Source organism: Diachasmimorpha longicaudata, chromosome 17, assembly GCF_034640455.1.
Source record: "Diachasmimorpha longicaudata isolate KC_UGA_2023 chromosome 17, iyDiaLong2, whole genome shotgun sequence".
In the NCBI taxonomy this organism is placed as follows: domain Eukaryota; kingdom Metazoa; phylum Arthropoda; class Insecta; order Hymenoptera; family Braconidae; genus Diachasmimorpha; species Diachasmimorpha longicaudata.
Window position 1 is genome coordinate 5760238 of NC_087241.1, and position 27271 is coordinate 5787508.

General features: G+C 39.4%; 1 protein-coding gene and 1 long non-coding RNA gene across 5 annotated transcripts; one reads left to right on the forward strand and one right to left on the reverse strand.

Annotated features, from left to right (window-relative positions):
* Positions 1–1990: 1990 nt before the first annotated feature.
* LOC135170584 (sushi, von Willebrand factor type A, EGF and pentraxin domain-containing protein 1) lies at positions 1991–26725 on the forward strand. 4 transcript variants are annotated; one of them, XM_064136551.1, is made up of 14 exons: positions 1991–2306; positions 3945–4153; positions 8655–8733; positions 9771–9801; positions 12299–12380; positions 12677–12843; positions 13686–13829; positions 13896–22385; positions 22633–22756; positions 22971–23033; positions 23433–23623; positions 23736–24926; positions 25147–25263; positions 25351–26725. In XM_064136551.1, exons 3-14 carry the CDS (start codon positions 8659–8661, stop codon positions 25380–25382), a joined length of 10707 nt encoding a protein of 3568 aa, XP_063992621.1. In that variant the 5' UTR covers positions 1991–2306; positions 3945–4153; positions 8655–8658; the 3' UTR covers positions 25383–26725. The 4 variants fall into 4 exon arrangements, with proteins under 4 accessions (XP_063992621.1, XP_063992622.1, XP_063992619.1 ...); XM_064136552.1 differs by lacking the exon at positions 3945–4153 and having other exon boundaries at positions 25325–26725; XM_064136549.1 differs by lacking the exon at positions 3945–4153.
* LOC135170595 (uncharacterized) lies at positions 8675–11705 on the reverse strand. Its single transcript, XR_010300401.1, has 4 exons — positions 11528–11705; positions 9818–9946; positions 9017–9146; positions 8675–8811 (listed from the first exon to the last, which is right to left on the reverse strand). It is a non-coding gene; the product is annotated as an uncharacterized LOC135170595 (long non-coding RNA).
* Positions 26726–27271: the final 546 nt, after the last annotated feature.

The following is a 27271-nucleotide window of genomic DNA, read 5'->3' on the forward strand; positions in this document are numbered from 1 at the left end:
CCTCACGGTATAATTTCATTCCACGGAGTACCGTTGATCCTGACTGCCTGCTTCAGTGGCTATCGGCGTGGGGCGCATGCCGCACTCCTATCGCCAAGTGAAATCTTTTTAACACAGTACACATATACTGTATATTTGAGGAAACGCTCAAAGTCCAACTGCACCTGGGATAGGCCCAGGAATGCGGACCGATTCAACCTCGAATTGACATTTTTCACAGATTTCAAGAATGAATATGTTTATTTAAATAATTCAAGACAAAGCATTTATCAAACATGAGCTTTAGTCTCATTCGTCAATTGAACAAGAGTATCGTTAGGTAAATCGATTGAATAGGTGAGTGAAAAAGACAAAAAACTGACCAAAGTAAGCGAAAAGTTGTCGACTATTTTCGCACGTTTTACCATCAAGTCTGTACCGTTACGCTTGGCAGCTTCCTGCCGGCGATACAACCGTCACCCCCGATGGTCAACGCTCTTGCATACTTATAATACTAAATCTTTGGCCTCCCCTCCTTCATCTTTGTACCACACATTCCTAAAGAATTTGTCCGGAATAACTCGAATTCATAATCCAAATCCAACACCATTCCTACCTTCTTTGCAGGCTGGTTATCGCAAGTGTTATTCCCCATTGAGGTGCGTTGATTTCGTTATCCCTTCCAATGTCCGACACTGGGAACGGGTTGACTCACCTGATGAGATTTTAACAAGTATAAAGAATCCTTCCAGTAGTGGGGATTCGGTATTTGCCCACTGCTCCACCTGCTGATACTCATGACCCATCGTCGATATGGGCTCATCGACAAAACCAAAAGCAACGGTTTTCCACCGTTGTCGGGTCGATGACTTTCTAAATGTTTCACTCTAATCAATTCCTACATGGGCATGGTGAAGGCTAAGCACTAGACGCCCACAATCGTTATTAGTCGCACCAACCGTAACATATGCTCATCCATCTAACAGTCATCACTATTGAAAAATTATCTAGCCCGCTATAGAAAAAAAAAAAACAATGTAACAATTTTCAAGCCTCTTTGAAGTCTATTTCACTTGTAAGATAAAATTATTATCAAATATATTGAACTTTGAATCAAATGGAACTGAATTAAGAGCTTTGATGTTAAACTAGTGGAGTAAAAAAGCGTCAATTCAATTCAGTAGATTCATTCACTCTGAATCTCCAGTATTACTTTTGTTAAACGCGCTTGATGTGATGCAGAGAACCAACGAGTCGACGGGTTGAATGCCTCAAAGTGCAGCAGACCCAATAACTACTAACGGAATGCAACTGGTTGCATCTCCTGTATTTTCATAAACAATACACTGACGTAATCCAAAGTGTTCAATTTTCATCTTAAATTGAACTTTATGATATTGTTATTATTGGTTGGCCAATGAAACTTCTGAAGTAGCTCTCGATGATCATAATAGGTTTAATATCCCGTACAGAGAGGAATGTTTTTTTATACTAAGGGAGAACCATAATGAATTGAAAAAAATTTAGATCAGTGAAAGGATCTATCGAGGGACTTTCAAGATATGATAAATCGAGTATATTATAAACTTGAAAAAAAAAAATTGACGTACCTAGTTTATCATTGGATTTATTCATTCAGTTCATCTACTCATTAAAATCTCTAAGGTAAGAATGGACGTTATAAGTATAATAAGAAAACGCAAAGACGTTATTTTTCCGCCTTCATCCCATCATAAATTTAATAGAAAATTCTTTTAAAAAACGTGATTTTTCAGGAAAAGAGTGTAAAACAGCCATGAAAATCCAGTGCCCAGAATTTTAATATGGTATGTAAGGTGCGTTGAGAGCCAGTAAATCTCGTGTTGTTTCTTGATCTTTAAACGCATACCAACCCTTGGGTTACCGCCCGTTTTCTTTGCAAGTAGGCGCTGTTGATGCCGAAGCTTGCCGATTATTCCCGATCCTCCAGCAGGTACCCAGCTCTCACCTCTCTTTTCTTTTCACTCTTTTATCCGGCCAACGTCTTCGTGAGCCCAGGTAAAACCACCGATGCGAGCCACGCCATTGCTGCGCTCCCCTTCAGTTTCGTGTTGTCGGGCCGGAGGTAAAGAACTCCGTGACCCTGAATTATATTTTACATCGTGTCCACACGGAGTTACAGTTAATTAGTTAATATTCATCGAGTGACAAAACCAGAAATTCATTTTTTTCCAATTTTTTATGGTGAAGAGTGAAAGGACGCTCCGGTGTGTTAACCGACTACTCTTCCAGTGTTCATGTGCCCTGTAAGGAGTAATTTTTAACTAGGAAGGAAGGGACCTGCAGACGTAAGTAATTTTTTTCATAAATGCAGCGATGGTGAAAAAAAAGTCATATTAAAATACCATACATGAGCTGGAAAATTCAATACAATTGCAATACAATTTATTTTATTGAGATATATCTTCTCTTGAATGTCCAGAGCTCAAGTTTCTTATTTCTTTACCTTAACAAAAACAAATAATAGTAGATTTAGCAACACGGTGACAAGTTGAGCCGGGAAAATTCTATGGATAATGCGTCATTCTACAGAAAAATCAAATTCTACTGGCTCTCTACAACATATGTTTTATTAGACATTTCATTGGCAATTAATATTCGTTGTCCGAGCAGTTCTTGATGCCACTACTGAATTTTCTTGTCTCTTCAGATAATAATTCTTTTAAAAGAAGATCAGTCAATCGTTCATAGTCAGCCTCGCACTACCCGAGTCACGATTAACGTACAGAGAAGAAAACAGTAGAAAATTCCCGCTGTGCTCCGGCAAAACCGGGTAATATTAATTTTCTTTATCGAATTGTGAATTCTTCCTGAGGGAATTTCGCAAAATGTCTATTCACGACAATTTCTAGAAAGTGTACCTGAAAAACAATCAAAAATTTCCATCAATCAAGGAAAGTTAAAGTTTCTCCCACAACGATTGCTCAATTTTATCTTATTACATGTACTGAATGAATCCAAGGCCTTTAGTTGTATAAGCAGATATTGAATGAGCGAAAGGTTCGGATGAAGGTTGAATTTTTACACTATAAAAGTGGTAAATTGAGTGAGTAAGCGGAGAAATATCATAAAACGTAGTGGATACTATGTACAAGAATTAAATTCGCAAGGAACTCCTTTGTGCAAAGCTGTTAGAAGTAATGTTTTATGGGGACTATTGTCATGGCAAAATAAAGCGTATAAATAAAGCGCTCAAATACACCGTCCATCATCAAAAATAAAAGAGAATACTGAATTTTGGAGTAAACATGACAGTAAAATTGAGTAAATTATAAATACAGAAAAAACTACAGCAGTGAAATCGGTTGTATAAATTTTACTGTTATTTGTGGAAAATATTATTTTTATAGATCAATTGTAGAAATGTGAAAGTTTATTTTTTTATAATGGCAAACTGCGGATTATGGTTTTGCTTATTCTTTAACTGTTGTCTAAGACCGGAGTCCGCCACACCCTTGGGGATAATCAACTCGTGGCATACCAATGTGTACTGCTCAACAATGCCGGCATCAATTTTAGAGAAAATTATTTAATCAATTAAATCCCTTAGTTGAGTATAAAATTTCACATGACTCAATTAGCATCTCACACCTACATCATTATGAGACTTCCAAGTTATTTGTCCTTGCCAAACCCACTTTTTAGATAGTGAATTTTTTCATGTAAAACAAAAATGATTTGACATTTACAATTGGAGCCATGAATTCCGAGGTAGAATATAATTCTATAAATTTCCGGATATATCGTATTGGAAGAAGAATCCATTTGCAAATAAATAATTATTGAAAGTTGAAGATTCCTCTCACTCTAGAGTAGGCAAAGGCAAAACTTCATTCATTACCATACGAGAAATATTTCTCAATCAGAGGAAAAAAGCATAAGTTGTTGGTGGGTAAAAGTATAAGTATAAGTTGTATGTTAATCAGTTGGTCACCAGCATCCACGTGGTTGGAGTATTTCATCGTCTATCTCGGTCGACGAACTCACCAGTGAGCGGAGTAAAAGCGAAGCACGCACCATCGACTACGCTACAGAAACAGCACAGAACGCTGCAGATATTTTCTCCCGTCAATGCAACACTCTGAAGCAAAGTGTTGAGAGCAGAAAACTCTGGAAAACTGACCTACATTATTTTGCAAGTATTTTCCTTGAAAATTTGCGATACATGTCTGGGAAATTTTAATCGAATGATGATTTTACTAAACTATTTGAGCGATTTCGACTTCGATGTCTTACGATTTTAATTATTTTTCAAATATTATTGACGTTTTTCATACAATTTTCAATAAAGTATTTCCTTCTACCTGGAAGAGAAAAATTAATTAATTTAATTAATGATATAACACTAATTTTATAATGTAGGTATATAATTTTTCTTTATAAACTAGATTTCAAATACAACCCCACAATTTTTTTTTATTAAAAAAAACTCGTTTGAAAAAACTTGACAAGAAAATTCATTTTCTTTAAAAAAAAAATGCTCTTCATACCACAGATCTCATTTGATATTCGTTCCGCGTGAGAAAACTCCTCGACGATGAGAGACAGGCAAATGTTTTCCTATGTCAAAGAATATAAATATCAAAGTATCGTGGCACGTGAATTAAATTCCTTATAAATGCATCCACAGTAGTACATAATTACAACAAGAAACTTTCTACATATTACTATGGAATGATTTCAATTAAATGGAAATTTTGATTATCAAGTGGTGTTTGAAATGAAAAAAAAATCGAAGAACTTTTCACCTTTCACTGCAATAATTTTTTACGCATTTCGACCGGTTAAAAGTTACTAATAATTAATTTCAAGTTCGATCTGTTGAAAACCATCGCTGCTAAAAGTATCATATCCGTCTCTCAGTCTCGAGGAATTTCACTCCGGTGGCTTTCTCTGTGGAAGCAAAATGCCCGGTTTTGTTGGAATACCGTGTATCGTAGTCCAGTCATGTCTAGGAAGACTGTTACCAAATGGGGGAAAAATTACTAAAAACCAGTGTCAGGTTCATTCCAGGGAATATTGAAATTTTCACGTGCGTGAATCATGAGAAATTCATTATTTTTTGAGGGTTTCCAATGATTTTCTACGATATATTGAGATTTTAATTGTAGGCAATGAACAATTAAAAATTGTCAACAACTGTTGATATAGGTGCAATTCTATATGACTGTTAAGTGCTTACATTGAAATTTTTACATATTTTTTAAACAGTGAATATTTCAAATAATTACTAATTAATCAAAAACCGCGACGACTCTCAACCCTTCAGACTCATAATGATATAATGTCACCTGACGAGTTTTCGAGATCAATGACCGCAGCAAATTCTCTCCCCTATTCTAAACGAAAATTTTCAACAATGAGAATAGGTATTCGATATTGCAACCTTATAATATACATATTTTGTATTAATTACGACAGGAAGTAAATGTCACTACCAAATAGGGTCTCTCGGAAGTCTCGCTATGATGAGACAATGGCTGGAGCGGTACTTCAGCGTTCGTGATATTCCTTACAAATGATCGATTCACCGTTCTATCATATTCATCGTGACATCAGTCTTAGCATTCCGTAGTTTATAATGAAGACTCATATGTGGTGGATTCAATATTTAATCTGTGCACCAGAGAGAGTATGTGATATTAGCGGTCTCTCACGATGTTATTGTTGAGGGACGAAATTTGATAACTCATTATCACTTCTCTGTTATGATCAACAAATAGGTAATTTCAATCGAGGCGATTCTTTGGAGAATTTTGAACAAATGGACAAACGTATAAACTATTGTATGGAAGTGATTTCGTCGGGATGAAATCGACCTACAGCCCCAGGATACACTCGTTCTATTGCCACATCATCTCACAGTGTCGTTGAGATTTATAACCGGAGGAGTTAATATATGAATTAACAGACAGAAAACATTTGAATAATTTTTAACACAGATAGCAATGTATACTCAGGACATTATTGGGATGTAAACTCCAGCATATGCATTCCATCGACACAGAATTACTTACCCCTTTTCTGGCATGTTTGTAGATAATATATGTATATCCCGAGCGGTTAACGGTTTCACCTCCGCCTTTTCGTTTTCCTCGTTTTACGACTTGGAAGTGGGTACGAGGGGCATACGGTAATTAGAATACCGTAAACCATTGGATTTTCAAAAAAAGTTAACATTATTTGTTTATTATTTTTAAATTTATCGGGCGTCTCGTACGTGTAGTTTGAGGGGAAGAGCATGAAGTGATGACGAATCCGGAAGTTAGTTGAGATTATCATGACTGCGTAATCACCGTTGGTTGGCCTACTGCCTGAGAGTCCCAATGTTTTCTATATCAGTATATGTATGTATACAAAAGGGTATATCTATCTTTAGCACCGAAACGTATTCTGCGGGTTTTCGCGCTTCGTTCACTGTGTCTACAAGACTCGGGACTATTAACCGAGTGAGGCTGTACTCCTCCTTCGGGCGCAGTTTGATAGTATTGGGAAGATAGTTATTGTCAGATATTTTCTCTCTCTTTTTTTTATAAAATCCGTTCCTGGGGTCCAAGGTGTGTGACGATGGATTAACGGATTTATTCCAATCCACTTTTTAGCTTGGATATTCATCGATATATTCTGTTCAGTGGTTTGTTCAATCAGCACCACATTGTTAACCTCGCAAGGAGTACAACTCTCTTCTTCGTTTTTATGGGCAGGTGTTCCCGCATTCGAGTTATCAATTGGCTCTTGCATTTTTACAAATGCATACACAATGAAAAATTTTCTCCTATAATGATAACAGGGTTCATGCTTTATAATCAGGTGCTTTCACTATTGTTCATTATCAATTGATTATACGTTAAATATTATTTTTTATGCGGCTATTGTATCCAAAATGTCGAGTTACTCGGAATTGGGCAAAATATTTAAAAGGTTTACTAGGGTGATTCTGATTCTGGCGCGTATCAAGATGTAAGTCAAACCGGTTCCTCAGCAGTAGAGGTCGAAACGTGCAGGGCTTGGAACTGAAGAGTGAGAAGAATACTGACACTCGTTTGCCGTGTGTATACCGCCTGTATGACGCCCAGGCAAAGTCATCAGGGGATATTAACCGTTATTCTATACAACCAATTATATCTTAGTGAATGTTCGCGGAGGTAGAGCCGGATCCTACGGACGTGATCATCATCACTTTTCGCGTGAAAAAATATTTAGTTATTTTTTTTCTTATTGCCGTGGTGAAAAATAAATCACAAATCAACTCCATTTTTCACTTCACTACATCATTAGGTCTTCTCAACCCCTAATTATAGCTCTTATGCGATTCGCTCCAGTTTTATTTATTTGCAATGCTTGCCTCTAAAATATATGTCTGGGTAGTAAAATAAGAGAAAATGGAAGCAAACAATACCGAAAGATTGCGAAAACAGGTGTAATTTCAAATTCTAAGTGACAGAGAGCAATCACCGCGGATGGGCAACTTTCGCGATCAACGACAATTCACATGGTAGGTGAAACTTCCCACGGGAATTTAGTGCGGTACATACGCACACCAACGAAACATTAAACATTAAACATTGCGCCACTATTGTTGCGTACTATTTAGTTACCGCATATGGAGTATTATAAAGTAACGCCCACACATCTTGGATTCATTTTCAAGTTGTTTTTCTTCCGTCACTCATAAGTGCTCATTCCTACAAATTATTTTAAATATTGCACATTGACGTGGGAGAGGGATTTATTTATTTTAATGTAATCATTCACCTTTGGATGAAAAACAAATAATAATTCTGATTGGATTATATTTGGGTAAATTATGATATTAAGAGAAAATTCTTGAACAAGCCTTTAAATTGCAAAAATTTCAAGTGATCTGAATTTTTTCAATTTCAAGAAATTGCTACACAGTAATTAAATTCATATTTCAATGTGTCTTTCAACTTTTCAGTCAATTGGTAATTTTTAATGATGAGATTCTTCAAATTTCCATTGAAATCGTCACCCAAAAGTCCCCAAAAATTTTCAATAATCAGTCGATTTGATAGAGAACTCGTAAAAAATTCCACTCCACGCAACTAATGTTCAATGGTTCTAAAATAAATTTTCTTTTCTATTGACGTGAGATAAACCGTTAGGAATTTATGCTAACCGGATTATAAATTGCTAATTAACTGACAGGCTATCATAAATAAAACCGTTCGAAGGACACGGCACTTTTTATTTCCTCCTTCACATGATTGAATTCAGGACTTTTTGTTCCATGAAATTTTCCCTTGAAAACTATCTGTTAAACAATGAAAAAAAAAACAAGTCTTTACAGTTGAGTCACGTGACAGCTCATATTCCTCAGACAATAATACCTGGTAGATGAACTAGGGGGTGAGAAGGCACGTCCTCCACGAATTATCCGAAGAAAGAAGAGGGATACAAAAGAGCCCACGGATCGAAAAAGACCGGTTATTATACCGGAGGGATGATTGGATAGCGGTGAGGCCGACCCTGGAAATAAACTTCCTACGTGTTTTGGTCGAAATATAACCATGCGGTCGCTAAAGAAATTCCATTAGACTATTGTTTTAGTATTTCTGTGGCAGGCCTTTTCTTAACGATAATATCTAATAGAAATAATTTTTCTTATGTTTCAGAAAAATGTTGATAAGAGCAGTGACGGCCGGCTGGGGGGTCGTTCTTTTCCTGTGCCATCTCCATCTAGCAAATACTCAGGTAGGAATAATATCTCTATTTTTACATCGTCCAAAAATCTCCTACGATATCGCGAGAGTAGCTGGGGAGATGCTGGAACTTAGGAAAAACACATGATAAATAAAAAATGTGTAACTTCTCAGTCACGGTATTCTTCTAGCTCGTTCCGTAACTGTCATTTGAATGATAAAAAGGCTTATATATAATTACGATTCATATTTTACGAATTGGAAAATACGTGAGAAATGGTGGGCCTAATCGGCGAAATAATTGACGTAACTCCATTATCAGGAAAAATACTCACTCAATACTGGGTAACATATTTTCATACAGCTCTATAGGATATTCGTGGAGTGTAGGTACCTAATGCCCGAACGGTGAAAGCGAAACGTAGTACAATTCACACATGCCTCTCCGAGCTATTTTATTCAAATCTGCAACAAAGAATTTTTTCCACATTTATATACGCAATCCGATTTATTAAAATATATCATTGTAACAAAATTGTACAGCATTATTGTTTCACAACATTGAAAGTGAACTCTATACAATTGTCTCTTACGTCTGACATTTGTTACGTCTTGTAAATTCTTATTCTTTCCGTCGCATTTTCTTTTTCATTTTTTTTCTATTCACTTGCATCTTTCAATCCCGGAAGGAATGCAATACTTAGCATTGAGGGGAGATTACTCGAGTTTCCAGGGACAAGAGTCAATGCAGACGTTGGATACTCTGCAACGTGAGGCACTTAATCTCGTTGGAATTCGTTCACCGTTATGACATTGTATATTAGATTTTTTAAAAAAATTTCAGGGTAGCCTCATTAACAGTCATTGTGATTCATGTTCACTTTTATAAACTACATGCGCTTTCAAAAATATTGGAGTAATTATATTCTTAACTTCTTTCGTAATTTTGTTACTGTCATGAAAGAGTATGTCAATTTCTTTATACTAGAAAACCCCTCTATTTACCGATATCAGCATCGTAATTAATACAAACAAACGAATGATGGAAAATATTGGAGAGAAATTGATAATTCTTGGTTTTTTTTTCAGATCTCCAACAATGTCTTCACATGTCCAAACGGTAAGTCATAATTCACCTTTGACATTCCACTTTCATCTCCCTCATTGTCAGCAGGTATCTGAACCCTGCATCCTCACTCCCAGGTAGATAGGATTCCCTCCATTTACTCAACAGCAGGTGCACTGCAGAGATTTCTCAGAAGAGCCTGGGAAATTTTAAAAGATGAAACCAAAAAAACGAATGTAAATTTTGGGAAAAAAGTTACCAGAATATTTTCTCCTTCCTATTCGTCCGCCCGTTGGTCACTCCAATGCATTTCGATTACTACCCTACGTTTATGATTAAGGGGAATAAATAGTAATTTTGGAAAATAAATCTTATATGTAACATCTTTTATTGGCATTCTCGAATACTATCAATGCAATTCAAGGATAATTCAAAAAATTTCTTGAAATTTCCATGAAGCTCTCAAAGACATTCACCAAGTTTCCTATTAACAAGTAATTGAAATATTTTTTGTGAGCAGTATAGTGCATCTCAACTCATGAATAAAAAAGACAAAGTCAAAATGTTTATTCACATTCTTTCTCAAAATTCGCAACGAATAAGAAAACCTACAATTTATGAATGAAATAATTGTCCTGTAAATATAAAGAAACTGCTGAAGAATGTATTCTACAATGGAGGTTGAGAAAAAGTAGGAAACGGAGTGGAACCTAGTGGCATGGCTAAACGAGGCCTTACCACTGTATAAAACCTTCACCAACCAAATAGACACACTCGACTAGCTCCTCCAACTCTAACGGATTCGAAAAAAATCCGAGGAAGGGGAGAAAAACATGAGAAAGAAGTTTAATCCTCTGCGATGACGCCAACCAACCAAGTATTATGGCGATAAGAGGCCTACATAATTGCCCGGACAGTGTAGATCTTAAATGTAAAAGAAGAAAAGTGGAACGAAGTTGAAACATACGTGTAACAGAGAACAGGGGCAATTGCATGCTCATTGTCACGAATCACCGCATGATGTATATGATTACCTTCTATATGAATGATGATGTATCACTGAAACACGTGATACTTTTTTCTTCTTACCGCAAATAGAATATGAATAAGAGTATAAGCAATCAATTGAACATCGATAGGATAATGCCCCCCATAAAAATATTGGAAAACACATTAGAAAAGCATAGAGGTCGACAATTTTAGGAACATTATAGTTAAGGACACGGCGGTAAGTTGAGAAAGAAGAAGAACGGCATTCCACAGTTGTGAGTCTGGACTCATTCAACTGCATCTCGTTCTGGAGTCTTTTATAATCCCCCGTCATCAACCTCGACCTCGGCCTAAAAATAATCTCTGATCATCCCAACCATCCACCAATAACATAGTAATTGTACCTTCCCCCCTTTTTTTTCTTATTATTTTGGCACTATGGAGTATAGTCCTCAGTCAATTATATGGGGGTTTTCTGCTCCAATGTGGTTCCCCACTACGACAGTAAAATGGAAGGAAAATTCAGTCACTGAACTCAACTCACAATAAAATTTACCGATAAGTATCTCCTATGCACTGATTATCCTTGAACGCAAGTTTACATATACATTCAATGAATAAAGTATCATCAAGGTGTTTCTGAACATGTCCCATGGCCAGTTGACCTTTCGAGATGAAGTAAAAGTCCCCGAGAGTCGCGGAATGAAGGAGAGAATGTTCACTAAGGCATTTAATCGTTCGAAAGCAAGTAAATTCAGTTACATAACCATATTGCGTTTTAAAAACTTACACCCGAATATTTCCATAATTTCCCAATATTTTTTCACTGTAATCGCTTCTACAGCTAGGAATTCATGGGAATATTATTATCGGTTACATTCCGATTTTTGGAATGTTAAATTTCTGTCGTTGCTGTTACTTCGAGCTCATATATAAAAATTTTACTGTACTTGCCAATTAATGCAAAGCCAAACGAACCCAGTACAAATACAATTTTCATCGGCATTGAATAAGCAAGCCAAGAAAAAGAATAGAGTTGACATGAATGAATTGTCCAAGTCTGGTATTTATTGGGTCGTCGTACCGATAACCCGTTTGCGTGGAAAGAGAGGAGGCCAGAATCGAAATCGAGCGTTTCTCCAGCGTTTCTCGATTCCTTTGCCACACACGTATTTTCTTTTCTTTGGGTTCGTCCCGATATACACATCAAAAAGTCAATGTCGGCTCTCTTGCACAGCATCAGTGTATATCGTTGGCGCACTAAAAACGATCGAGGTCGACTCGTTGGCACTCGAACATCGTCATAGCCCCCCTGTAGGTCACCGATTAACCGCCTTTCCGACAATCCGATATTTGAATTTTTACATTAAATAGTCAATACTTAACTTGCAAGTTTATAATATTTTATTTCAGACCTTACAAGTTTCAAGTGAATTGAAAAATATTTATATGTATGTATATTTCCGTGCTCGTTTGTAACTTATTACTTATTATCCTTGTTTTTAATACGCTCGCTAAATATTGTTGAATTAAAAAATCATTGTCTTGATTTTTTTTTCAGGATGGGAATTGAAAGGGATCTACTGTTACAAATTCTTCAATATCAGGCATTCGTGGGAAAAAGCTGCCGAATTATGCAGGAGGTAAATATTTAATGGCATATATATTTAATAGGCAATGACTTTAAATCTCAGTGAAGTGGTAAAATAAAATGGATGAAGTAATTTTCATTTGTCATCCATATTCCAGGCTACAAAAAAAAATTATGCATTTGTGGTAGATTCAATGAGACTTTTATTCACTGGGAGAAAGACATTCCTAAAAAAATGATTTTTTCCATCAATCTAGTATGGAGCTCTATTTGCAACAACTTGTGATGAATCTACTTAATTAATCCAGACAATGAACAATTGATTAATCAATGGATCAATGAAATTAGGTACGGTAGCGATCTCATGGTGGTAGAATCGTACATGGAAAACAATTTGACATCAGGGATGATTGGAAGACACTTGGATCGTTACTGGTTGGGATTAGCATCCTTGGACGATCTTCGCACAAATACTCTTGAGTCTGCAGCGGGAATGCTTGTGTCCCAGTATGCCGGTGAGTAACACATTGGTCGTCATCAACATACCATGAGAAAGAAAGTACAGTTATGCAGTTATTAAAAAGCAATGCCCATCCATTATTTGTTAATTTCTGCGCGAGTTAATTGGTAAGAATGATTTTTCTCTTTATATTCTCAATTTACCTCGTCTATCCACCGAAGCGTCATGGCCACTTGACGCGACATAATGGAGCAATTAATAAATCGTTGACTCGCGTCTACCGTTTACGGTCTTGATTCAAGCATCAACACGTACATAATGCGAATAGTTTGAAGTAAAATACAACAATTGTACACACGAAAGAGGCTCCTCTGATCGTATCGAGGTCGCGGAAATGCGGAACTGTGAGACTCCTCGGCACGAAGACACACTTTTCCCATATCCTCGCACGACAATACCCACACTTATGCGATTTACGCAAAAATTGAGATAATTCAGCTAATTCAATATTAAAAATGATTATTTTTCAATTTCATCCTTAGGAACGACCTATTATATTTGGTTATTTGCGGAAACAGTTTAACATCTTCCGTTGGCGATTTATTTTATCTAGCTTAGACTTGGAGTTTCATTGAAAATGAAAAAAAAAATAATAATTAAAGTGAAATTCGTTATTAACTTGAATGTATTATTATCTATGATAAAATGTTGAATGACATAACCCGTTGACTCAATTGAAAATTGATGATTATACCGACGTCTGCATCTCTTCAAGTAGATGTATAAAAACATGAAAAGATATCATACAATAAATGAAGAAGGAGATTACGTGTCCATATGTTTTCGAATTGGTTAATTAGGAAATTGAGATATTTAATTATGAAATATCCTCCCAAGGTTTCTGGGCGTCAAAGCAACCAAACCCAGCATCCGGTGAGTGCGTAGATGTAGCCGTTACCGATGACCAACAGCAGTCCTGGGAGTTAACAACCTGCGAATCACTCCTACCATTTATGTGCCGAGCCTCCGCATGTCCAGCAGGTAAGATCCACTCAACCCCTCCCCAACATTGTTGCATGATTTATCTCCATTTACTGTTCCATTTAGGATCATTCCATTGTTCAAATGGCAAATGCATCAACTTCGCCTTTAAGTGCGATAAGCAGGATGATTGCGGTGACTTCTCTGACGAAATTGACTGTCCTAACAACTGCCAATTTTACATGGCCAGCAGTGGTGACGTGGTTGAGTCCCCGAATTATCCACATAAATACACACCCTTAAGTAACTGCAAGTGGACCCTGGAGGGTCCCCAGGGACACAACATTCTCCTCCAATTCCAAGAATTCGAAACGGAAAAGAGCTTTGACATTGTTCAAATTCTTGTTGGTGGTAGAACTGAGGAAAAATCTGTAAATCTTGCCACCCTCTCCGGCAAACAAGAATTGTCTACCAAGCTCTTCGTGTCAGCCTCCAACTTTATGATAATTAAATTTAGTACCGACGCCTCAGTAGAACGAAAAGGTTTCCGTGCCTCTTGGAAGACAGAGCCCCAAAATTGCGGCGGAATTTTACGAGCCACTCCCCAGGAACGAATTCTGATTTCTCCCGGATACCCTCAGAATTACCCAGGAGGCCTAGAATGCCTGTACAATCTTCAAGCCCAACCTGGCAAAATAATCTCCCTTGAAATTCAGGATATGGACCTTGAGGCAGAACGAGACTATATTCTCGTGCGAGATGGTGATTCCCCAATGAGTCGTCCAATAGCAAGATTAACAGGAAAATCCGAGGACAATCCAACAGTTCTTATGTCTACCAGTAATAGCCTCTATCTGTATTTGAAAACCTCTCTAGGAGATTCGCGAAGGGGCTTTAGCATCAGGTACACCCAAGGCTGCAGGGCAACGATAGTTGCCCTAAATGGTACTCTTCAATCCCCCTCATATGGTCTAAACGAATACCCCAATAACCAGGAATGTCTTTATACTATAAAAAATCCTAAGAATTCAGCCCTCTCCCTCAAGTTTACAAGCTTCAATGTCCATACCACCGACTACGTTCAAGTTTACGATGGAAGCAACACAAATGGACTCAGATTGCACTCTGGAGATGGCTTTACATCAAATACGATTCCAAAGATCACACTCACAGCTGAGAGTGGAGAAATGCTGGTGAGATTCGTTACAGATGCTTTGAGAAGCTCCTCCGGATGGCAGGCGATCTTCTCTGCAGATTGTCCGATTCTTGTCGCTGGTGAAGGTGCCCTCGCCAGTAACAGAGATACAGCATTCGGTACTGTAGTAATGTTCTCGTGTCCCATGGGCCAAGAGTTCGCCACAGGAAAGTTGAAGATTACCAGTGAATGTCTCCAAGGCGGAAACTGGTCAGTCACATATATTCCAAAATGCCAGGAAGTTTACTGTGGTCCAGTCCCACAAATCGATAATGGATTTTCCATCGGTTCTTCCAACGTTACATATCGAGGATTAGCTACTTATCAATGTTATGCGGGATTTGCTTTCCCTTCAGGCAGACCAACAGAGAAAATATCGTGCATGGCTGACGGTCGTTGGGAGAAAAAACCCTCGTGTTTGGCCTCTCAATGCGCTCCTCTACCCGAAGCTCCAAATGCCAATTTAACAATTTTGAATGGTGGTGGTAGAAGCTACGGAACAATCGTTAGGTTTGAGTGTGAATCGGGATACGTTAGAAGTGGGCATCCAGTAATTTTGTGTATGAGCAATGGTACTTGGTCTGATAATGTTCCCACTTGCTCCAGGGCTCGGTGTCCCATTTTACCAACCATCAAGAATGGCTTCGTCGTCGATAATGATAGAAGTTATTTTTTCGGGGATGAGGCACGAGTGCAGTGTAATCGAGGCTACAAACTTACGGGTAAAAATATCATCCCCTGTGGCGCTGATCAACGGTTTGAGAATGTACCTTCCTGTGAAGATATCAACGAGTGCTCCTCAAGTCAGTGTGACTTAGCCTCCACTGAATGCATAAACATGCCAGGAGCTTTCTCCTGCAAATGTAAACCTGGCTTTGCACCGACCATGGATTGTAGACCAGTTGGCGATATTGGACTGATAAATGGGGGAATTCCCGATGAGTCCATCACGGTTTCCAGTTCTGAAATGGGTTACAGGAAAAATGGGGTAAGGTTGAGTAGTGGTGACGGCTGGTGTGGTAATAGCATTGAACCAGGAGCTAACTGGGTGATGATTGACATGAAAGCTCCAACGATTGTTCGAGGATTTAGAACCCAAGTGGTAGCAAGAAATGACGGTAATATTGCATTTGCCTCGGCCGTTAGACTACAATATACTGATGATCTAGGAGATGTATTCAGGGATTACACGAATCCCGATGGTACTCCTGTGGAGTTCCGAGCTATAGAGCCTGCTCTTTCCATTCTTAATCTTCCAGTTCCAATCGAAGCACGATATATTAAGTTTAGAATTCAGGATTACGTCAGTGCACCTTGCACCAAACTCGAAATCGTTGGTTGTACTAGGCTAGAGTGCACTGACATCAATGAATGTGCTAGTAATAATGGAGGCTGCCATCAGAAATGCATCAATAGTCCTGGAAGCTATTCCTGCATGTGTAATACTGGATATGAACTCTATAAAGGAAACGGCACTGCTGGATTCAATATCGCTAGATCTGAAACTGGAGAACGGGACGGGGATATTTATCAGAGAAACAAGACTTGTGTACCAGTGATGTGTCCAACTCTGCCAGCTCCTGAGAATGGGAAAATTCTTTCTACAAAAGATGAATTTCACTTTGGAGATCTCATCAAGTTTCAATGTAATTTTGGCTACGTTCTCGCCGGATCATCGGCTGTTATTTGTACCTCCAGTGGAGTATGGAATGGAACGACACCTGAATGTCAATTTGCTAAATGTGTCTCCCTTCCTGACGATAAAAACGAAGGTTTAGCTGTCATTAGAACCGATGAAACTAGTGTTCTAGTACCTTTTGGACATAATGTTACCCTAAAATGTGGAAACACTGGACGATCATTGAGAAATACAGCTACTTCGGGTTTCAGACAATGCGCTTATGATCCGAAACCAGGTTTGCCTGATTATTGGTTGTCAGGATTTCAACCTGCTTGCCCAAGGGCTGATTGCGGACTACCCTTACCAACCCCTGGGGCTGAGTATGGACAATACGTCGATACAAAGTACCACTCACAATTTTTCTTTGGCTGCCAGGATACATTTAAACTCGCAGGACAGACTAATAATCATGATAATGTCGTTCGCTGTCAAGCCAATGGTGTCTGGGATTTTGGAAACTTGAGGTGTGAAGGTCCAGTTTGTGATGATCCTGGAAGACCCAGCGATGGCTTTCAAATTGCAAGGTCTTATGAGCAAGGGTCAGAGGTGCAATTTGGCTGCAGTAGACCAGGATACATTCTCATTAATCCAAAGCCCATTGTCTGTCGCAGAGAGCCGGAGTGTAAAGTGGTTAAACCCCTTGGTCTCACTTCTGGTAAAATTCCAGATTCAGCGATTAATGCCACCTCAGAACGACCAAACTACGAAGCTAAGAATGTTAGGCTCAACTCTGTAACTGGATGGTGTGGTAGACAAGAAGCATTCACTTATGTGAGTGTTGATTTGGGTCAGGTATTTAGAATTAAAGGAATTCTTGTTAAAGGAGTAGTTACTAATGATATTGTCGGTCGTCCCACTGAGATCAGGTTCTTTTACAAACAGTCAGAGAGTGAAAACTATATAGTTTACTTCCCTAATTTCAACTTAACTATGAGAGATCCAGGAAACTATGGAGAACTGGCCATGATTACTCTCCCTAAATCTGTTCAAGCGAGATTTGTGATCATTGGAATTGTAAGCTATATGGATAATGCTTGTTTGAAATTCGAATTGATGGGATGTGAGGAACCCGCTGTGGAACCATTGCTAGGTTACGACTATGGCTATTCACCTTGTGTCGATAATGAGCCTCCACTTTTCCAAAATTGTCCCCAGCAGCCAATAATGGTACAGAAGGGACCAGATGGTGGACTTTTACCAGTCAATTTCACAGAACCAACTGCTATAGACAATAGTGGGAGTATTGCGCGTCTTGAAGTTAAACCCCAGAGTTTCCAAACGCCGATAAGAATCTTTGAAGATACCGTGGTGAAATATGTAGCATTTGATTACGATGGAAACGTTGCAATATGTGAGATAAATATCACAGTTCCTGATCTAACGCCTCCGAAACTTAGTTGCCCCCAGAGCTATGTCATTGAATTGGTAGATCATCAGGAAAGTTATACTGTTAATTTTAATCAAACGAGAAGAGATATCAATACAACAGATGCTTCAGGTCCAGTGAAAATAACTTATGTTCCTGAACGTGCGATTATTCCCATTGGAGGATTTGAAAACGTAACAGTTTATGCCACTGACTCCAGTGGAAATCGAGCCTCCTGCCACTTCCAGGTTTCCGTCCAAGCGACTCCTTGCGTAGATTGGGAGCTAAAACCTCCCGCCAATGGTGGATTGAAATGTGTACCAGGAGACAAGCCCAAATCCCTTCAATGTATCGCAACCTGTCGGTCGCGCTACAGATTTACTGATGGTGCACCAACAAAGTCATTTACTTGTGATCCAGTAAGACGATGGTCCCCCATGTCCGTTGTCCCTGATTGCGTTTCCGAAAATACTCAGCAGGCTGATTACAATGTCATTGCTTCGGTCACTTACAGGGCCAACGGTGCAGTTTCCAGGGGCTGTTTACCTCAGTACCAAGAGTTAATGGCCCAGTACTACATGGGACTTAACAATATTCTCACTCAGAGGTGTTCCGCTGTCAATGTTAATATGAATGTCTCCTTTATTCGTTCAATACCAACGCTTGTTGAAGAAAATGTCCTTAAAATGGACTTCATCCTCGTAATCGTGCCAGCAGTACGTTCTACCCAGCTATATGACCTCTGCGGTTCCACTTTAAGTCTCATCTTCGATCTTTCTGTACCTCATGCAAGTGCTGTGATCGAACCCCTGTTAAATGTATCGTCCATCGGTAATCAATGTCCACCTCTACGTGCGCTCAGATCATCAATTAGTCGAGGATTCACTTGTAGTATTGGGGAAGTCCTGAATATGGATACAAATGATGTTCCACGGTGTTTGCATTGCCCAGCAGGCACATACGCTGGAGAAAAACAAAAGCAGTGCACATCATGTCCAAAAGGATTTTATCAGAACAGCGATCGTCAGGGTTCCTGCCTCCGTTGTCCATTCGGAACTTACACGAAGGAGCAAGGATCCAAGAGCATTGATGATTGCATTCCAGTCTGTGGTTATGGAACTTACTCTCCAACAGGTCTAGTTCCTTGTTTAGAGTGTCCTAGAAATTCTTATACCGGGGAACCACCCATTGGCGGCTACAAAGACTGTCAGACCTGTCCTGCAGGTACCTTCACTTATCAACCAGCAGCACCAGGACGCGATCGTTGTAGGGCTAAATGTGCACCTGGCACTTATTCAGATACTGGATTAGCTCCATGTGCACAGTGTCCCAAGAATTTTTATCAAGCTCAACATGGCGCCACTACTTGTATGGAGTGTCCAACAAATATGTATACAGATACCGCTGGAGCAGTGGGTAGAGAGGCATGCAAGGTCGTTACCTGCACAGATAATGTTTGTCAACACGGTGGTCTCTGTATTGCCATGGGCCACGGAGTCCAATGCTTTTGCCCCGCTGGCTTCTCTGGACGTCGTTGCGAAATGGATATAGATGAATGTGCATCACAGCCTTGTTTCAATGCTGCCACTTGTATCGATCTCCCTCAGGGATATAGGTGTCAATGCACCAACGGATACTCAGGAATTAACTGTCAGGAGGAGAAATCGGACTGCGATAAAGACACCTGTCCTGAGCGAGCTATGTGCAAAGACGAGCCTGGATTTGGTAACTACACCTGCCTCTGCAGATCTGGTTACACTGGAGTCGATTGTGACATTACCATTAATCCTTGCACAGCCACAGGAAATCCTTGTCAGAATGGAGCTACATGTATTGCTCTTCAACAAGGTCGATTCAAATGCGACTGCCTAGCCGGATGGGAGGGTCAGAGCTGCGAAATCAATACTGATGACTGTGCTGAGAAACCCTGTCTCCTTGGGGCTAATTGCACGGATCTTATTGCCGATTTCACTTGCGACTGTCCGCCAGGCTTTACTGGTAAACGTTGCCATGAAAAAATCGATCTCTGCTCTGGGAATCCCTGCTTGAATGGTATCTGTGTGGATAATCTCTTTGAACATGAGTGCATCTGTCATACGGGATGGACAGGACCAGCTTGTGAGACCAATATCAATGAATGTGCATCCAAGCCTTGTCAAAATAATGGACAGTGTTTGGATCAGATAGGTGGATATACCTGTACTTGCGAACCCGGATATACTGGTCAGCAGTGTCAGCATACAATTGATGACTGTGCTGTAGAGCCTTGTCAAAATGGAGGAACTTGCCTCGATCAACTCGAAGGATTTGTCTGCAAATGCCGACCGGGATTCGTAGGACTTCAGTGCGAAGCTGAACTCGACGAGTGTCTCAGCGATCCCTGCAATCCTGTAGGTACCGATCGCTGCGTAGATCTCCACAATAGTTTCTTGTGCCACTGCCGAGAAGGATATACAGGAACAGCTTGTGAGATTAATATTGATGACTGTGCCTCGGATCCATGTTTCAATGGAGCAACATGCAGAGATGAAGTCGATGGCTTTAAGTGCCTCTGCAAAGATGGCTGGATGGGTAGCCGATGTCAGACTGATATAGGAATGTGTACGAATCATCCTTGCCAAAATGACGCTGCGTGTGTCGATCTCTTTCAGGACTTTTTCTGTGTTTGTCCATCAGGTACAGATGGTAAACAGTGTGAAACTGCGCCTGAGAGATGCATCGGCAATCCTTGCATGCACAACGGACGCTGCCAAGACTTTGGATCCGGTCTGAACTGCACTTGTCCCGATGATTATACAGGAATCGGCTGCCAGTATGAGTATGACGCTTGTCAGGCCGGTGCTTGCAAGAACGGTGCTACTTGTATGGATAATGGAGCTGGATTTACTTGTAGCTGCCCATCTGGATATACTGGTAAAACTTGTGAGGAGGACATTATCGATTGTAAGGAAAACTCTTGTCCTCCATCTGCCACCTGCATTGATTTGACTGGAAAATTCTTCTGCCAGTGTCCATTCAATCTTACCGGAGACGATTGCAGGAAGTCCATCCAAGTGGATTATGATTTGTATTTCACTGATCCATTACGAAGCAGTGCTGCTCAAATCATTCCCTTCTTTACGGGAGCTCAGAAGAGCCTCACCATTGCCATGTGGGTGCAATTTACCCAAAAAGACGAAGCAGGAATATTCTTCACACTGTACAGCGTTAGTTCTCCTCACGTTCCTACAAATCGTCGACCGATGATACAAGCCCATAGCAATGGAGTCCAAGTATCTCTCTTCCATGATATCCAAGATGTCTATTTACCATTCCGAGAATATGCTACCATCAACGACGGACAGTGGCATCATGTAGCCATTGTTTGGAATGGGGAAAATAGTGGAGAGTTGACATTGATTACTGAAGGATTAATTGCTAGCAAGACAGAGGGATATGGCAGTGGACGAACTCTTCCGGCATATGGATGGTCTGTTCTCGGTAAACCTAGGAGTGAATCACCCAAAGGATACACTGAATCAGGTTTTCAAGGGCACTTGACGAAAGTTCAGGTCTGGTCTAGGGCCCTTCATGTTACCAATGAGATACAAAAGCAGGTGAGGGACTGCAGGACAGAGCCAGTTTTGTATCAGGGATTGGTGTTGACTTGGGCTGGTTACGATGAAATTGGTGGTGGAGTTGAGAGAGTCGTACCTTCGCACTGTGGTCAAAGAATATGCCCACCTGGTTATGGGGGAAATAAGTGTCAACAACTTGAGGCAGATAAAATTCCACCTAAAGTTGAACATTGCCCTGGGGATCTATGGGTCATTGCCAAAAATGGATCGTCCATTGTAACCTGGGATGAACCCAATTTCTCTGACAATGTGGGAATCGCGAGAATCCAGGAAAAGAGCGGACACAGATCTGGACAAACACTTCTCTGGGGCACTTATGACATTAGCTATGTTGCTTATGATCAGGCCGGCAACTCGGCTAGTTGTAATTTCAAAGTGTATGTGCTCTCAGACTTCTGTCCAGAGCTGGCTGATCCCATTGGAGGATCACAATTGTGCAAAGATTGGGGATCTGGTGGACAATTCAAGGTCTGTGAAATTTCTTGCAACTCAGGACTGAGTTTCTCCCAAGAGGTGCCTAAATTCTATACTTGTGGGGCTGAAGGCTTCTGGAGGCCTACAATAGATCCCAGTTTACCAATTGTATATCCTGCTTGTACAGCGGCTACTGCTGCGCAGAGGGTTTTCAAAATTAGGATGAACTTCCCAACAAGTGTTTTATGTAATGAGGCTGGTCAAGGGGTACTCAAGCAGAAGGTGAGAAATGCGGTAAATTCGTTGAATCGGGACTGGAACTTCTGTTCATATTCGTTTGAAGGTAAATTTTTTATGTTTTTTATTACTTCATTTATTCATTTATCTATCTGCGTTTAGTCATTTAATTCAATAGTCCTTTTTTATTATCTCGGTTTCAAATATTGAAATTTCACTCATGATTCGTTTACACTATCTATTGTTCCCCCGATGTCCGGATTAGGTTCTCATATTGAAATGTATAGATCAATTCTGAGATGATATTATTGTTACAGATCTTCATGTAGGTTGTTCATTTTGTTTTTTCCTAGGTACTAGAGAGTGTAAAGATCTTACTATAGATGTTCAGTGTGACCACCGATCAAGAACAGTGCGAGAAATCAATACTGAGGATGGAGGAACCTATGTGATATCAGCTGCTGTTCCATCAGAACCGTAAGCAACCTCAGTCTCTACTAACTGTTTATTATAAATGTAGATGTAAAAAGGGTAGAATTTCATAGAAAAACTGGATGCATTCGCTAGTAAATTTTCTACCGAACTCGCTAGGTTTTTCAATAAAATTCCTTCATTTGTGATTGGCTGCGAAGTTCGTCTGTTAGCGCGAACATGGAATTCAAATATTATGATTTTTTTTTATATAAATTAGAACGAGACAAGCTCGCCAAGGAAGTGACACCTACGAGGTGGAGATATCATTCCCGGCGATAAAGTAAGATTTTCCCAGAACCCCTCGTCAATTAAAAAAGAAGAAGTCATGTAATTAACATTTCCTCCAAGATGAATCCACAATGATTGTGCACGATTCTTCCCAATTAACTTTCCAAACCAGCAGGGTCACCATCCTGGGAATTTCATATTATTTGTCTCATCATTAATTAACATTAGTGGAGGCAGAAAGTATCTCACATGCGTTAGGAAGTATCAAACTAGTTTAGATTAATCACAGGATTATGAGGAGCATAGAAGTGGCTTTTAACAATAACGTTGAGCATAACCGACAAGGCTGTAAATAAATTCGCCTGCACCATCATCGACAACATATGTACACCCTCTCATATTAAACATGTACTTTATCGAGCTATTCTAACGCTGATTATTTCCTTCACAGCGATCCCATTCAGAACACCAATTCTAACGATCGTGCCACTGTCCAAAGCCTTTTGGAGAAACTCATTCTGGAAGAGGATCAATTCGACGTACATGATATTCTACCGAATACAGTTCCCGATCCAGCTTCTCTGATTTTGGAGTCTGATTACGCTTGCCCTGTTGGACAAGTTGTCATGGCTCCTGATTGTGGTGAGAAAAATTTCTCCATATATTTTGAAACTACCGAAATGTTTTCCTTGAAAAATGTCTAAATTGGACTGCAAAAATAATCAATCAATTCTCCACATCTCTTCTTCATCAGTTCCCTGTGCAGTCGGCAGTTTTTACAATGAAGCTCTTCGAAAATGTGAAATGTGTCCCATTGGTACGTACCAGAGTGAATCTGGCCAGTTGAAATGCAGCAGTTGTCCAGTAATAGCAGGTCGCTCCAGTGTAACAATTGGCTCAGGTGCACGAAGTGCTGCGGACTGCAAAGAGCGTTGTCCAGCGGGTAAATACTACGATGACGCAGCAGGTCTCTGTCGTAGCTGCGGCCACGGATTCTACCAGCCGAGTGAAGGAAGTTTCGCTTGCCTTCTCTGCGGCCTCGGCAAGACAACAAGAACAGCTGAGGCCGTCTCCCACGAGGAATGCCGTGATGAATGTGGCTCTGGCCAGCAATTGGCTGTTGAAGGGAAGTGCGAACCCTGTCCAAGAGGCACCTACAGGACCCAGGGAGTGCAAGCAGCCTGCCAGGCTTGTCCATTAGGGAGAACAACCCCTAATATGGGATCAGCAGCTATTGAAGAGTGCTCCCTACCAGTATGCGAACCAGGAAGCTACCTCAATGGATCATTGAATGAGTGTATCTCCTGCAAAAAGGGAACGTATCAATCTGAACCACAGCAAACCTTTTGCATCCCCTGCCCTCCCAATACAAGCACCAAGGGATCAGCTGCTACCAGCAAAACTGAATGCACAAATCCTTGCGAAATGAATGGAGAAGACTTGCACTGCGATGCAAATGCCTACTGTCTTCTCATACCCGAGACCAGTGACTTCAAATGCGAATGCAAACCTGGTTACAATGGCACTGGAATGATCTGCACTGATGTCTGCAACAACTACTGTGACAACGAGGGGGTCTGTCTTAAAGATTCCAGGGGTCAACCGTCCTGCAGGTGCAGTGGAAGCTTTACTGGAAAGCATTGTACTGAGAAATCTGAATTTTTTTACATTACTGGAGGCATTGCGGCAGGAGTCATTCTTATCATCTTCATTGTTCTATTGGTATGGATGATTTGTGTCAGATCATCGAAAAAAAGAGAACCCAAGAAGATGCTCACTCCTGCCACTGATCAGAATGGCTCACAAGTCAATTTCTATTATGGCGCACCAACACCTTATGCCGAATCCATTGCTCCCTCTCATCACAGCACTTATGCTCACTATTATGATGATGAGGAGGATGGCTGGGAAATGCCTAATTTTTATAATGAGACTTATATGAAAGGTCAGTTGTTTAATGATTTTTCATATTTTTATTCGAATATACTTGGAGAATTATATGGATATCAGGGTAAATATTCTCATCGATTATTCCCAATTTTGCTGAAAATCTCTGAGTGTCTATCCACGTAATTCTGCGATGAATAATTAACCTGATAAAATCATTAAATTTAAGAATTTTTTTTTGTTTTAAATTGAGCAAAAATTACATTCAATGTTCATAGAGAGTCTACATAATGGAGGCAAGATGAATAGTTTGGCTCGCTCAAACGCAAGCATTTACGGCACGAAGGATGACCTCTACGATAGACTGAAACGTCACGCTTACCCCGGAAAGAAAGGTATTAAAATACCCTAGATCCCAAAAATCCCGAAATAACAAAATTAACGAAAAATTAAAAGAACAAAATTTGTAAATTTATTGATAGACAAGAGCGACAGTGACAGTGAGGGCCAGTGACCTCGAAAGATGTCAACGTTCCTGAGCACAAGAGAGGGAACGTGAATAGAATGTATATCAAAAAGATACTCGGAAGTTTACTCACTTCCCTCAACGATTCTTGGTTTTCTATTATGAAAATTAGATAGTGGAGAACGACTCTGAAGTCCTGGAGAAACGATCGGTAACATGGGCCGATTGTTACTTCGGCACTGGTCGAGAATGCATTTTGCCGAAATAAAAAGTTTCTCTGTGGCTCTTCATCCAATGAAAAACTATTAACAGTGCGTCCGAATGATGTTGTGTATGTATATGAATATTTCATTTCTTGTGTGTCTGTCATTATTGTATTTAAATAACACTTATTGTAATTTTTGAAGGAGGGTCGGGCAAAATATAATATATTCTGTTGAAAAATTCTGAAACACAACGTGCGAAAAAAATTGAATTGAATTTTTATTGAAATTTCTGTGGGCGTCTTTTAAATAGAAATTTTCAATGGAATAGAACTTTTCTATATGATTTATTGCATTATGTTCATTAATATGAATATTTCGGCTGAATTATTTTGAAAGGTTTTTTGTTCGATTATGTCACTAAAAAAAAAACGGAAGAATTGGAAAATCTCAGGAAGATTACAAAATTCTAGGAACAATGTAAATTTTGTAATTTTCCTTAGATTTTTAGGTCTTCCTCAAATAAGTAACTGAGAGATAAATCGAATTAATTTCATAGAAAATCTCGCAGTGAAAAGTTGTATAGGAAAATAAAATTCCCCTGACTTTTCCCATAAAAAATTACGATTTTTTCTGTCGAAAAAATATACACTAAAAAGCTGAGGAGTTGTTCAATAGAATTGACCAAAAATTAATAGAATGCCCACTAGAAATAAGGAGGAATCTTCCATGTAATTCGTATGTTTTGCTATTGATTCTTGTCAAATGTAAAGGGCACATAACAAAATGGGATATATCAACTGAATTATTTTTTTAATGAAAAACAGTTGAAAAATGTTACGATGCATGAGTACATCCTAGCAAGATATAAATTTTCACAAATGATAATTTTCACTCTCTCTCTCTCTCTCTCTCTCTCTTTCTTCTCTATTTTATACATCTCGTAAAAAGCGCCGAAACATGTTATTAAATGGAATTAAATTTACAATCTGAGACGGTGCGTACGCGATAAAAGTGCTGAATGGAATAATTTTTTTAAAATTTATATATAATAATTGTTGCTATACATATGTATCTGTTTTGTAATATACTCAATTAATACTAGGTAATGTTATTCATCTAGGGCTAAGTAAAACCAGAAAGAAAATACTGGAATAAATGTTAATTTTAATATTTGTAAAGAAATAATTCATTAATCTAAATGAACAATGAGTTCATTACATAATTCCTGACTTTTTCATTTCAACGCATACATTGCGTTCAGCGATTTTAAACATTGACATAGTCAAGCAATTATAACGGTACAATTTGATAAACCTTGACGCCGAATTCTCCTATTCATCCGTTTTTTCCATGTATTGAATAATCTCCTACAGATAAAATAATACAGCTAGGGTAATTTGACCAACGTCATTCAACTCGTGAGACGATTTCCGATTTTCCTAGGGCTCCGGGAATATTCTAAAATCGATTTACTCGTTTTTCGCGTTTTTCTCAGCTCCTGGGCCTTCTTCACCCAAAGGCTCCCAGCCCAGCCCCGTTCTCCGTGCCTTACCGACAGGCATGTTCACCAGCATACTTCATGCGCCACCGCTACCAAATTTTGCGGTTGTAGTCGCTCAATAAGCGTTAGCAATCTCCTCTATAATCTTTACGGTAATATTGAAAATTCAAGACCAGGGTGTCTCGCCGCCAATAAAACCCGGCGAACAAGTAGTGGGGGTTCCCAAGTGG

What these genes read in the sequence shown, in the direction of transcription:
- LOC135170584 (XM_064136551.1), top strand. Translation starts at nt 8,659, where the DNA reads ATGTTGATAAGAGCAGTGACGGCCGGCTGGGGGGTCGTTCTTTTCCTG. An exon ending in TCCATCTAGCAAATACTCAG is followed by an intron (nt 8,734 to 9,770) that starts GTAGGAATAATA and finishes TTTTTTTTTCAG; the next exon opens with ATCTCCAACAATGTCTTCAC. An exon ending in GCTTGTGTCCCAGTATGCCG is followed by an intron (nt 12,844 to 13,685) that starts GTGAGTAACACA and finishes TATCCTCCCAAG; the next exon opens with GTTTCTGGGCGTCAAAGCAA.